The sequence below is a fragment of the Delphinus delphis genome, chromosome 1 (assembly GCF_949987515.2).
Source record: "Delphinus delphis chromosome 1, mDelDel1.2, whole genome shotgun sequence".
Classification (NCBI taxonomy): domain Eukaryota; kingdom Metazoa; phylum Chordata; class Mammalia; order Artiodactyla; family Delphinidae; genus Delphinus; species Delphinus delphis.
Genome location: NC_082683.1, coordinates 156,520,057 through 156,533,188, shown reverse-complemented (window position 1 = coordinate 156,533,188; position 13,132 = coordinate 156,520,057). Strand labels below are relative to the sequence as shown.

At 36.0% G+C, this 13,132-nt stretch overlaps 1 protein-coding gene across 7 annotated transcripts in view; it reads left to right on the top strand.

The window, feature by feature from the left end:
• CEP170 (centrosomal protein 170) overlaps nucleotides 1–13,132 on the top strand; it is a 144,660-nt gene that overhangs the window by 95,052 nt on the left and 36,476 nt on the right. For 3 of the 7 annotated variants that reach the window (XM_059996791.2, XM_059996781.2, XM_059996772.2), the window contains exons 9-10: nucleotides 358–1,001; nucleotides 12,768–12,917. In XM_059996791.2, the coding sequence (XP_059852774.1) occupies nucleotides 358–1,001; nucleotides 12,768–12,917 (794 nt within the window). The remainder of the gene's footprint in view (nucleotides 1–357; nucleotides 1,002–12,767; nucleotides 12,918–13,132) is intronic. The other 4 variants (XM_059996812.2, XM_059996801.2, XM_059996826.2 and 1 more) reach the window with 2 other exon arrangements.

Below are 13,132 nucleotides of genomic sequence, written 5' to 3'. Positions count from 1 at the left end.
TAAATAAGGTATAAGGTTTAAAGGCAGGATTAATGTTTAATGTTATAAATACAGACTGTCACAGAGATATAGCATTGCTTATCTGTTAAGGCATTGGTGAACCATTATAAAGTTAAAATTTGGAGAAAGAAAAGTAATCCTATTCAGTTGTTTATAAAGGACTCATTGTTGGTTGATAAAATTTGAATGTAAGCATTGCAATTGAGGGAAGTTTGCCGAGCCTGTTACTGAAAAGAACATATGACTTTTGATTGAAAAGGGGAAGGGGGCAAAACAAGCAGCACTTTTGTGTGTGCTTCTAATTTTCTACATGGGATTTTTTCCTTCTCTATTATGCGGTTTCTTTTTTGTGTCCAGGAAATAAACATGATGATGGTACACAAAGCGACTCAGAAAATGCTGGGGCTCACAGGCGCTGTAGCAAACGTGCAACTCTTGAGGAACACTTAAGGCGCCACCATTCAGAACAGAAAAAGCTACAGAAGGCCCAGGCTACTGAAAAGCATCAAGACCAAGCTGTTGTAAGTCACACTGCTTTTATGATTGCATTCTTTGATGAAGACAATCCCAGAAAAAGAAGGTCATATTCTTTTACTCACAGTACGGGAATCTTGTGTCAGGAAACTACTTATTCAGCACCACATACAAAACTTGAAAAAACAAAATCTCCAACAGCAGATGCCAAAGTGGTTTCTTTGTCTTTACAGACTAGCTCTGCGCACCACAGAGGGGGGCATGGTGTTCCACATGGGAAATTGTTAAAACAGAAATCAGAGGAGCCATCGGTGTCAATTCCCTTCCTACAAACTGCATTATTAAGAAGTTCAGGGAGTCTGGGGCACAGACCAAGCCAGGAGATGGATAAAATGTTAAAAAATCAAGCTACTTCTGCTGCTTCTGAAAAGGATAATGATGATGACCAAAGTGACAAGGGTACTTATACCATTGAGTTAGAGAATCCCAACAGTGAGGAAGTGGAAGCAAGAAAAATGATTGACAAGGTAAATAATTGAAATTTGGGTATGATATTAGTTTTCTCGTGGTGTATTACTATTGGAAATTACTAGAGAGTATAAAATGTTCTCATGTAGTCAGTATCTTGAAACGTTAGGATTTTGTTAGGGAACTGCAAGACTAACAATAAGACCAAAATGCTTTCTGATTTTATTCTGCTTATATTCTGAATTTGCCCGAGTTTCATATGTAAAGTCCTGTACGTATAAGCTGATTGGACCTTTTAAAGTTGTATAAATTTAAGATTGACTTTTCATATGCTATACTTCGGCCATTCTCACTTTGCATTTATTTAAAAACTAAAAATCAAAACCAGATTGCTATGACTCTGTTAATATAAACATGAACATTAACTGATAATAAACAAAGGTTTCCTGCCTACTAATTTCATTTTGGAAGCAGATGAAAATACATATGTTTTAATCAATTTTGTTCTTTTTCCTTAGTTTCTTCTCTTAATTTCTATTAAGTGCTGTCTGTGGTGATAGAAAAGTGTATAAAAACAAAATCAGTGTGTTTATGATACTCTGAGTTTAACCAAGTGTATACCTAGTCATGATGATTATTTACATTTCAGATTTGTTTTTTGATGTTATTGGTTAATGTGTATAATGATTGTTGTATGGTTTAAAAAGTAGTTTTGCTCCCAGTAATGGAAGGTTGACTTTAGAATCAGCTGTATATTTTATCCCCTGGAAGACAGAAACATAAATTTGGCTAAACATTAATCCCTTGTTCACGTTCTTGTTACTCAGCACATGAGCAGCATTAGCGTCATTAAGGAGCTTGTTAGAAGTACAAAATCTCAGGCCCATCTTAAACATACTGAATCAGGATCTGCTTAAAAGCAGGATTCATATGCACGTTAACATTTGAGATGCACTAGTTCAGATGATGAGTTTACAGGGTGGTCTTTTAGAGAGCAGACAAGGTAAATAACCCTTTGGGATACAGGAAAATTATTAGGACTTAGGTTTACTTTTTTTTATGTATATAAATTTATTTTATTTATTTTTGGCTGCATTGGGTCTTCATTTCTGCGCGCGGGCTTTCTCTAGTTGCAGCGAGCAGGGGCTACTCTTGGTTGAGGTGCGCGGGCTTCTCGTTGCGGTGGCTTCTCTTGTTGCAGAGCACGGGCTCTAGGCACACAGGCTTCAGTAGTTTTTGCACGCGGGCTCAGTAGTTATGGCTCGCGGGCTCTAGAGCACAGGCTCAGTAGTTGTGGCACATAGGCTTAGTTGCTCCACGGCATGTGGGATCTTCCCGGGCCAGGACTCGAACCCGTGTCCCCTGCATTGGCAGGCAGATTCTTAACCACTGCGCCACCAGGGAAGCCCTATGTTTACTTTTAATTTCATAGTTTTTATTTCTATTTAGGAGTGTGTTCTATAGCGTATGTATGTAATTTCTAATATCCATTTATTGAGGAGCACATGATCAAAATTTTTTACTGTTGGAGTATAGACTTCCAAACTTTTGGAGACCCATTAATTTAGGAAATAGATGTTATGAAAGTTGTTAATAAGCGAAATAAAGCAATTAAAAAACAGATAAAGTGATTTTTCTGATTATATTAAAGGAAATCTAAGAACACGGTGGTAGCAATAGAAAATGACTCTTGGTGATTTCGAATTATTTTCATCATTGAGAATCAATAATGACATTTCTGTCAGATTATTTTAAAGTTTATAATTTTTCCTCTGGTTATTGAGAACAAGTATAGTGCTATTTAAAATACTGTCAAATAGAAAATAAAAGGATAGGTTTTGAAAAAAAAAAGAATGCTAAGAAGTTTTAAAATTCAGATTAATATTAATTTTATCCTATTATAGCTTTGTTTGGTATATGGATATTTCATTCATAGTTATTGATGTTTTCTCTATTAAAAGATCTTACAATGAGGGGTTATATTGTAGTATTTAAGAACGTGAACACTTGCAGGCAGACAGATTTGAGATTAAGTGCAAACCCTACATGTACTAGATATAAGTACATTGAGTAAACTCGAGTAAACTAACCTCTTTAAGCCTGTGTTTATTTTTTTAATAAACTGGAGGAGATTTCACTAGGTTATGAAAAGAATTCAGTAAAATATATAAAAGTCTTATTACAATGCCTATCTTATAGTGAATGGTCTATAAATGTTAGCTATGTTATTACCCTTACTAGGAGTTTCCACATATGAATCTCTACACTAGGTATTGATTAATCCTGAAAAGTTCCTCAGCATTGAAAGGGCCAAATCTGAAGCTCAAGTGGAAGGTACAGTGCAAGGGAATAGCCTGGCCAGAATAGCAGAAAGCCAAGAAGTCGTCACTGTTGCAGATGAGACTCTTTAAAAGTAAACTGCTGGATAGAGAGAGGGACCACAAAACCTGGTGTATACCTGCTGTCTATAATTATCATAAGCATCTTTTTTTCATTTTCAAAAAGAGCCCCAGTTTCAATGACAAATTATACGGTCACACTATGGATAAAGGAAACCAGGATTTTAAAGCAGCATTCATTTAAGGGAATAATGTCAGGATGTGACTAAGTAGATAATTCAGAGTCATTCTTGGTTTGTATAAACCAGAAAACAAAGCTAAGACCATAAGTCTAGGGAAAAACAAGAATCACTACATTATCTTGTGAATACCAAAGAAAAAGAGCTGAGATTCTACTAGCTGTGGTTAAAGCTAGAGATCAGATTCAGGCTAACTGAAGTCAGGCTCTGGGGAAACAAATGTCTGAAGAAAATGAGGTAACCTGTGGGCATGAAGAAAACAAAGACCAAAAATAGTCAGAATCAAGGCGTAAGAAGGACTTTGGGAGGATGGGAGTAGATTCAAGCGTCATATCAAATTGCTTGGGTAAGCTCTGTCATCCATTTTCTCCCTTTTGAAGTTAGGGTGTGTGGGATGGAAGTTGGGACCATCAGCTGTTGTCCATCTGAATTTAATTGTTGTTTGGTCCCGAAAAAATGTGGTCTCTTTCCCTTTTTATTCCCTTATTTGAGAGCTGGTTTATTTCATTAATTTATACTTTTGTCAGCCTTTATTCAACATCAACCATGTGCCAGACTTTGTGTTAGGAGAGAGAGATTGAAATTGAAAAGACAGAGTTCTTCCCCTCAATAACTAAGTATGTGGAGGGACGGAAATACACAGGTAAAAACATATGAATTAAAAATGGTATGATGAATGCTTTGATAAACAAACTGTTCAAGGAAGGGTACCCAATAGCTTACATGAGGGGATCTCAGGTTAAATATCTTTTCCTCAGAGAAGTCTTTAGCTATCCAATCTAAGGAAACCTCCCCTAGTCACTGTCAAATCAGCTTGTTTCATTTTAATCATAAGCTTTGTAACCAGTTGATAGTTTCCTATTTATTTATTTGCCTCCCCACTCCCCTATAACACACACACATGCGTGCATCTGCACACAAGAATATAAACTTCATGACTGCAGGAACCTAGTGCTTGGTATATAAAATGTCCTCAATAAATATTGAATTTAATTGCCAACTGAGCTCATTTTGAAACGTGGAATTAATCCTTTAACAGGTATGGTCAAGGAGGGTTTTCCAAAAATATGGAGCAACCTTTTCAAAAGCACAGGAGGGTAGAGGACTTGTTCAGAGGACCACAGTTACTTTTAGAGAGATGAGATTGGACTAGATCTTGAAGACCCCTACATATCATACTAAGAACTTTAGATTTTTTTAATGCTAAAGGCAGTGGTGAATCATTGAAAACTTTTAAATCTGGCAGTGATGTGCAAATCACTGTCGTAAGTGTGAAGAATGGATTGAAAATTGGAAAGACTGGAAGCAGAGAAGGCAATTAAAAAGCTGCTGAGATGTCCAGTAGTCAGTTGGATATAAAGGTCTGGATCTTAGGAAAGGTATAAAGGTCTGGGCTAAAATAACAGTTTTGGAATTACAAGAGAGTAGATGTGAATGCAAAATAATAGATGAGATAAATTGGAAAGAATGTATAGCGTGAGAAGAGGCAAAGTATGAAATTATTAACAACACCAGTATGGGTGGACAAAGGAATAAGAGTGAATAAAGGAGGATCAAACAGAGGATAAAGAGAAAACCAAAAGGAAATAGTATCTTGGAATCAAAAACTCACTTACTCAAGAAGTGAGTAAGCAGCAGTGTTACATGATACACTGATATTAAATATAAGTACTAGAATGCCTTTTCAGTTTTTCCCCAAAATACATTGTATTCCTGGGTCTAGAGAAGATAAGCAGAACATATATTTCCATCTTAACAAAAGAGATGATCAAGCTGAAATCCTATTATCTTTTTCAGTGCTGGTTGTATTGTTAGGTAGTTAAAAGATGCTGAGATATCCACACCCCAACCCCCAAGTTATGGGATTACAACATTTTGGTTTGTACTTTTGTGTTGTGTGTTTGTCAGTAGATAAACTTATTTTATGCTTTGTCCCCAAATTTACCTTTTATAATATTAACACAAATGTCTGTTATTTATAAAGAACTCTTAAGTTTTACATCTAAGCTTACATGGAGATGCGCTATAATAAGAAAGTGCTGTTAACTGCCTGGATTAAAGGTAATTATATTCCATTGCAATGATAATCTCCCCTAAACCTCCCTCCTTTGACTTCCCTATGATACCTAGAGAACCCATCATAGTACCAGCTTCTTTCCCCACTCCTTCGTCCACAGTACTGCTGAGGGAAGAGGAGGATGTTGTCAGGGCTGCTTCATAGCCTTTCAAGCTAAATGAGAAAGATTTGTAGTGAAAACAGAAAGCTAAATATTAAATGGAAAGGGAAAAATTGGTCATTGTAGAGGGATTGAGGTTCTTTTGAAAAAGTATTTCTCTTCTCCATAAATTTCATACCATAGACCAGTTCTTCCAGATACTTCTCCTTTCCTGAGTTTTGACTCCCCAAGTACCTCTCATTAGCATATTCTCTCCCCTCATGGGGCCTTGTATCTATCAGTGCTGATTCTATAGGCAGCAGGTGGTAGGGAAAAATGCAGAACCAGGAGAACTATAACAAGACTGGAAACATGGAATGAAGAACATCTACAGCAGTGTGTCAGCCCAGAGGAAGTCCGTGCTGAGAACCTAGATTCAGGTTTAAGCAATTTGGAATGGAGATATTCCAAACTCAAGTTCACAGCAAGATTTTACATTAGGTCCAAGTCAGAGCCAGGGAACTATGATAAACCAGAGTCAGAATCTAGGTAGAGAGTGCCAGTTAGAACACAGAGGAAGGAGGCATGTTCAGAGTCCACTCAAACACCCAATCAAGATGTATGGGAACTAAAGGATAAGAGATCAAATAAGAGCTTGAGTCGTAAGAGAGGACATTGATAACAGAGGCTGCATTTGGATTTTGACTTAACATTTTTTTCTACTTCCTGTCAATCCAGAAATAATCTGAGTTAATGGGCCAAAGCAAATAGTGGTTCTTAACAGGTAAATTATGACAGCTTGATTTTTCTTCCTCTTACACTAACCTTCTTTCTTGCGGTCTCTTCACTGAACAATTTTAAAAAAAATTTTCTATCAGGAGAATTTATTTTTGGTCACTCTGATTGATGCTCCTCTCCCCTTCTTAGCACCCCCTTGTTCTTCTTCGGTATAGGAAACCCTATCCTGCTATATTAATTCCCAAAGCTGCATAAGGGAACCCTCACCTTTTTTTCAGTCAAAAGCTTAACATTTAATAGGTTTACCCCTGTTTCCCTTTCTCTATTATTGTATGAGATCTTATTTGTTTTCCTGCTTTTAAGGGGCTTTCCACTTACTGTGCCCTAGTCTAATGAGCTCTTCCCTGTGTGGTTATTTTGTTTTGTTTTGTTTTTGCATGCCTACCTCCTCATAATTTACTTTCAGAGGCTTTCTTTAACCACCCTATCTAAAATAGCCCTAGCATTCCCCTCTTACTACCATGTTTGATTTTCTTTATAGAACTTACCTCTAGCTAGTTTATTTTCTTTCTGTCCTTTCTATAATGATCTTATTTGCCTTGACCATTTCTGTATGTCTTGTGCCTTGAACAATGCCTGGTATGTAGTAGACACTCAATATCTGTTGAATGAATGAATGAGAAAGAAATATTTTTGACATGCTTTTTTCATTTTTATCAATATTTGTATGTAGTTAGCTATATATTATCTAAATTATTTCATTGAATTTATAGATTGGTTAAATCCAATCAGGCCTCCACAAACAGGTTTTCCTGTATTTTACGTGCTGAAACTAGTTTATATCTTGATTTCAAAGTAACTTGTTAAAATGTATAATTTAAAATCTTGTATGTTTTATAAGCTTCTCTTTGTACTAAGAAACATGATTTCTTGTACTAAGAAACATGGTTGTGTCAGAAGAAATGTATAAGTTTCAGGGGAATTGCCTTGATTAGTAGAAAACTAGAGATACCTTTGCATTTCTAGTGGTACCTACCTAACGACTTAGTGCTTAAGAATCTTTGGCAAGGAAAGGAAGGGTAAGATCGTCATTGACGAGCAGTCAGATTTTAGGGATGAAAGAAAAGAATTCATGACAGTGAAATAAGCCATAAAGAGAAGAGAAATCAGACATTTTAACTATAGAAGCATTAGAGTAGACCTGAGTGTGATTTGAGTATACAAAAGGAGGAGCTAATAGAAAAAGAATGGTAAACAGTGATGGAAAGGGAAGAGATTGTGGCTGTAAGACTCCTAAGGAATGGGAAGAATCAAGGATGTAGGATAGATTTGGGGAGAGGACAAAGATTTACCCAGACAGGTGAAAAGGAAGAAGGTAAGGCCAGATAGTGCCCTTTTAAAAAAACTGAGGTAAAATTCACATGACATTTACCACGTTAGCCATTTAAAGTGTGAAGTCTGTTGATATTTAGTACATTCACGGTGTTATGCAACCATCAGCACTGTCTAATTCCTGGACATTTTCATCACCCTAAAAAGAAATCGCATACCTATTAAGCAGTCACTTCAGATTCCTCTGTCCCCCAGCTCCTGGCAGCCACTAATCTACTTTCTGCATCAGTGGATTAGCTTATTCTGGCCATGTCATATAAATGGAATCTCATAGTATGTGGCCTTTTATGACTTGCTACTTTTCACTTAGCATATCTTTTCAAGGTTCATTCATGCTATAGCATGCATCAACACTTCATTCCTTTTTATGACTGAATAATATACCATTGTGTGGATATACCACACTTTATTTATCCATTCATCCATTAACAGACATTTGGGTTGTTTCTACCTTTTGGCTGTTGTGAATAATGCTCCATGAGCATGCATGTACATGTGTTTCTTTGTATGCCATGATAAATTATAAAATATCTCTCCTACCCCCATTCTGAACTCCTTTTTTTCTAACAATTTTGTCTGAATTTTCAATTTAGAAGTTGATTACAAATATGTTATAAAAATAACAATGTTAAACATTCAGAACCATTTATTCCACTGAATTTGTGGGACTTTGCATTTTAAAAATGAAATTTGATTTTCATGCAAAGTTACAAGTTTAAAAAAATTCTCTATTAAATCTTTCTGATTTTGTTCCCTGATGTTAGCGGCTAGCATTCTGCATAGTTCTTGAACTATTTATGTGTGAAGTGATTTCCATAAACCATGGGAACCTCTACTATTGATTTGAACTGGTAGAGACCCTGCTCTCCTTACCCAGGAGGTCGTTGCCCATTGAAGAAAGAGACGTTCTCATCATCTGAGGGTGAAACTTCAGTGCATTTTTACTTAGACCCTTTGATATGATCAGTATACTAATGCAGTACCATTCTTCAGTTGTTATTTTAAAATAGGCCTACAAAAGCTTGATGTTTAACCTTTTATATTTCTCATTTCCGTGGGAAGATGAATTCTGAATTTCAACTAATTTGGAAATTTTTTTAACTAATAAAGGACTATTGCTATTGAATTGCCATTTTACTCTACATTTGTATTATCGTATTTCTATGCCTAAGTCTTCTCCCTTCCCCCACCCCTTTTGTCTCCACTTTCTGTCACAAGAAGCAAGCCACCTATGTCTGAGGTTGCCAAATGTAATTTGACCTCTCTTTACAAGTATTCAGTAGGTGGAATATTTACCCCCATGAAAGTTAATCCTGTGTTCTTCGGTTTGATAATACCATTATTCCCCCTTCCCCAACCTCCAATTTCAGAATTAGAAACGGTGGACATTTTTAGTATAGTCTGAACTTTTAAACAAAAATGCCGTTAATGGTAATATGCTAGTGAAAAACCAAGGGCAAACTTTTCATAGGCTTGGTTTGTGTTGTATATACTAGCCCTTTATCATCTGAAGAATGTTTCGTTTCTTTACATTTAAAACTAAAATCTAAAAATATTGTCTGGTTCTTGTAGAAATATTGTTTTAACTGCAAAATACCCCTGCAAGGTTCAAGTGACATTCTCTTTTTTTTTTCTAAGCTCCTGTTTTGGACTAAACTCCTCGAGAGCAAGGACTGAGTTATATCTATATTATATATATATATATATTAAATTCCCTATGGTGGTGAGCCCAGTAGCCTACAAATAACAAGTACCATGTCTCAGTAAAAGGTTGTTAAAATTGTTTAGTCAATGAGATATAGATGTGAAATCCCAAAGTGAGATGCCAGATTATCACATACACATATTCAAAAGAAAAGATTGAGAACATGTTCCATAATTCTGTCTTCTTACCCTAAACCTAGAGGCTGTGGGGAGGGTCACAGGTCACTCCCCCATATAGAGATGCATCCACCTGGATCATGGGAACTATAGGAGAGAGCACATGAAAGCCACTCCCAACCCCTAAGATAAATAAGTTATCTTTAAACTGCCAATCCCAGAGAGCTCAGAGAATATAAGTTCAAAAAGAAATTTTCTGTTCCCATACCACTCCTCCTTCCTCCCCATGCCCTTCAGAAGAATTAAAAACTAACTGACAAACTTGGGGAGGAGGGTACTACTTACAGTGGAAGCATAAAAGTTGGACAGATACCTAATCTCTCTCCCTTCCTCAGTTTAGACTTCTAGCCTAAAAAAGTTCCTAGTTGAGTGAGGGACACCTGATTTTGTACTCTATCAGGTTTGGGGGTTTAATTGAGCCCTGGTCAGAGTGGGGAAGAGAAGAGATTCATGAGCCTGGGTTAGTATACTGTATTTGAAATACCCTTGAGCCATCTAGGAGGAGAAAGTACAGATAGGTGAGCAGCTGTCTACAGTTGGTGATTTAAGTGATGCCTTGGATATGGGTGGAATCACCTAGGGACAAAATCTAGAATGAAAAGATGAGAAAATCTAGCAAACTTGGTGTCTGCTTTGAGGAGCTCTTAAGTTCTGTTTAAGCATTATATTGCATGTCAGATTATATGTACTTTTTTAGATATGGAAAGTATGTATTATAGCTTCAAAGTGCATAGACAGTATAGCTGTTTCTGTCTTTGTTTTCACACGAAGTTGTGGATTTTTTGTACCTAGACACAAAAATGACAGTTTGGATTTCAAGCTGAGCTAGTTATAACTATTACTAATTTTTCAAAACACTATCAAAAATACAGGTATGAACTTTGAAGGCTTCTTTGCTCATACAGCAGTACTTCAGGCCCTATCACTTGCTTGGAAAATAAATTGCTACTTCTCTGACAGATATATATGCACAGCTATCTCTAATGTTTTAAGAGGAATCTGTAGAAAGTCACTGAGTACTCTTTCTGTACAACTTCAGTCCCCTTCCCTAAAAACATTAGTTCTCTGTGTGTGGGTCTTTTGTTATTATTTCAAAATAGTGTCAGAAGCGATTTGGAGAGATTTAATATATTTGAAACTGCTGGTGCTTAGATATTTGAGGAAATCAAGTTTTAGAAGTCCATTATTAGAATTAAATATCATCAAATCAGAAATTAACTGAAGGGTAATTTGTAAATTAACATGCCAGAGAGATACAACATGCAAGTAATCACGTATGGTTATTTTTGTCTTTTACTCCCAAACTTGAACTGTAATTTTTTTTCTAGTAATTATACAAATAAGGAAATAAACTTCAGTAAATGTGAAGTTCAGTGACTTGAGTTAGAAATAATTTTAAAATTTTATTTTAAGGTAGTCAAATAACTTAGTAGTTCTAATTTCTTTCTTTATAAGTGGGGTTGAAGGCAGAGCACATGGAAAGGTATACTTTGCAGGTTTTATTGCTGTTCTTGTTAAACTTACTAATTCTGCTGTTTAGCAAAATGAAGCAGGTTTGTTTTTTTCCTTCTGTACACTGTGCTTCCATATATTATTAAAATTTATATTTGATTTAAAGTTAATAATACACAATTTGCTCTTAAAGCAAAGATAATTTAAAATATTGAGTGGTTCAACAGAATATTAAGTCGTAATTCCTGAAAACTATACAGTTATATTTGAATTAAATATTAAGTAATGCCATCTAGTGGTAACATTTCCAAGTTTAGTGAATTTGAAAATTTGGTATCTGCTTTACTAAATGTGGACTTCAGAATTTATCAGCTAGGTATATCATTAAAAGGTTTATGGAAAATAGTTTAACCTAAGGGTTTTTCCCTTTTTGGTGGAAAATGAAGGCTCTTTGGTTATGTTCTAAAGATCCTTTCTACAAAGTGCTAATTGAAACACATTATTATTCTTTATTGTGATAATTAGATAATATTTACTTATTACCTGTAAATAATAAGCACTGGGAACAAAGTAGGCTTAATAGTAAAACAGAATGTTAACGTTTATTTAGTTATAACCTTTTCCCAGTCTATTCAGGGGCTATTATGTGCCAATAAATGAGTAAGACTCAGGTAACTGCCCTTAAAGGCACATGATTGATTGTTGGTCTCTGTGTTTAGAACATTTCAGAAGTGTTGACCATAGACAGCCTTCTTATTGAAAATGCTGATCTGTGTGAACAGACTCAGGAATCTGCATTTCAGACAAAGGCCTTTAAGTTTAAAAAATTATGTTATATTCTATACAAAGTTTGAGAATTATGGTATATTCTATACAAAGATCATATGTTAAAATCTGTTACTTATGACCTTAGAAAACTATATGTATAAATTTAACTCATATATGTAAATGTTAAGCATCTGTTAGGGAAGGAACAGATAAAATCAGCCATACCTTTAAGCTTCCAACATGCTCCTCAAAAATAACAGCAAAGAGGGCCTCCCTGGTGGCGCAGTGGTTGAGAGTCCGCCTGCCGATGCAGGGGACACAGGTCCTGCCCCAATCCAGGAAGATCCCACATGCCGTGGAGCGGGGGGGCCCGTGAGCCATGACCGTTGAGCCTGCGCATCCAGAGCCTGTGCTCCGCAACGGGAGAGGCCACATCAGTGAGAGGCCTGCGTACCGCAAAAAATAAATAAATAAATAAATAACAGCAAAGAGACAAGCTGAAAACAAGCTGAAGTGGTGTGGTACTCTTTCCTAACTCTTGGCATTATTGTAATGCTTAACATTATTAACATCTTTTAACAAAGCAAATGTAATATCCTGAATATCTCTTACTTATTATCAAATAGTACATTTTGCTAAATGTTTAAAAAGGACATTTACATAAGCTGTCACTGCCCTGTTTTCGTCTCCAGCTATTACTCCTATTGGATGTTACCCTATCATTAAACAAGTTTCCCTCATTATTGAAGTTACCTATGAAATTAACTTGAAATATTATTTGCCTCTGAAGTTACTGATAATACTCACATATTAATCTGGTGCTCAGACTTTTCATTTATAAAGTAATTTTCTCCTCCTAGGTATTTGGAGTAGATGACAATCAAGATTATAATAGGCCTGTTATCAAAGAAAAACATAAAGATCTGGTAAAAGATTGGGCTCTCAATTCTGCTGCAGTAGTAATGGAAGAAAGAAAACCACTGAGTACACCTGGATTTCACAGCTCAGAGGTATACACATCTTTCTCATATTTTTTACACGCACAAAATGTAAATTTTTATCATTTGTAATTACAGCTGACCCTTGAACAACACGGGTTTGAACTGCACAGCTCCACTCACACACAGATTTTTTTTCACTAGGTACATACTATGGTAGTACATGATCCATGGTTGGTTGAATCCACGGATTGGGGACCATGGACACAGAGGGCCAACTGCAAAGT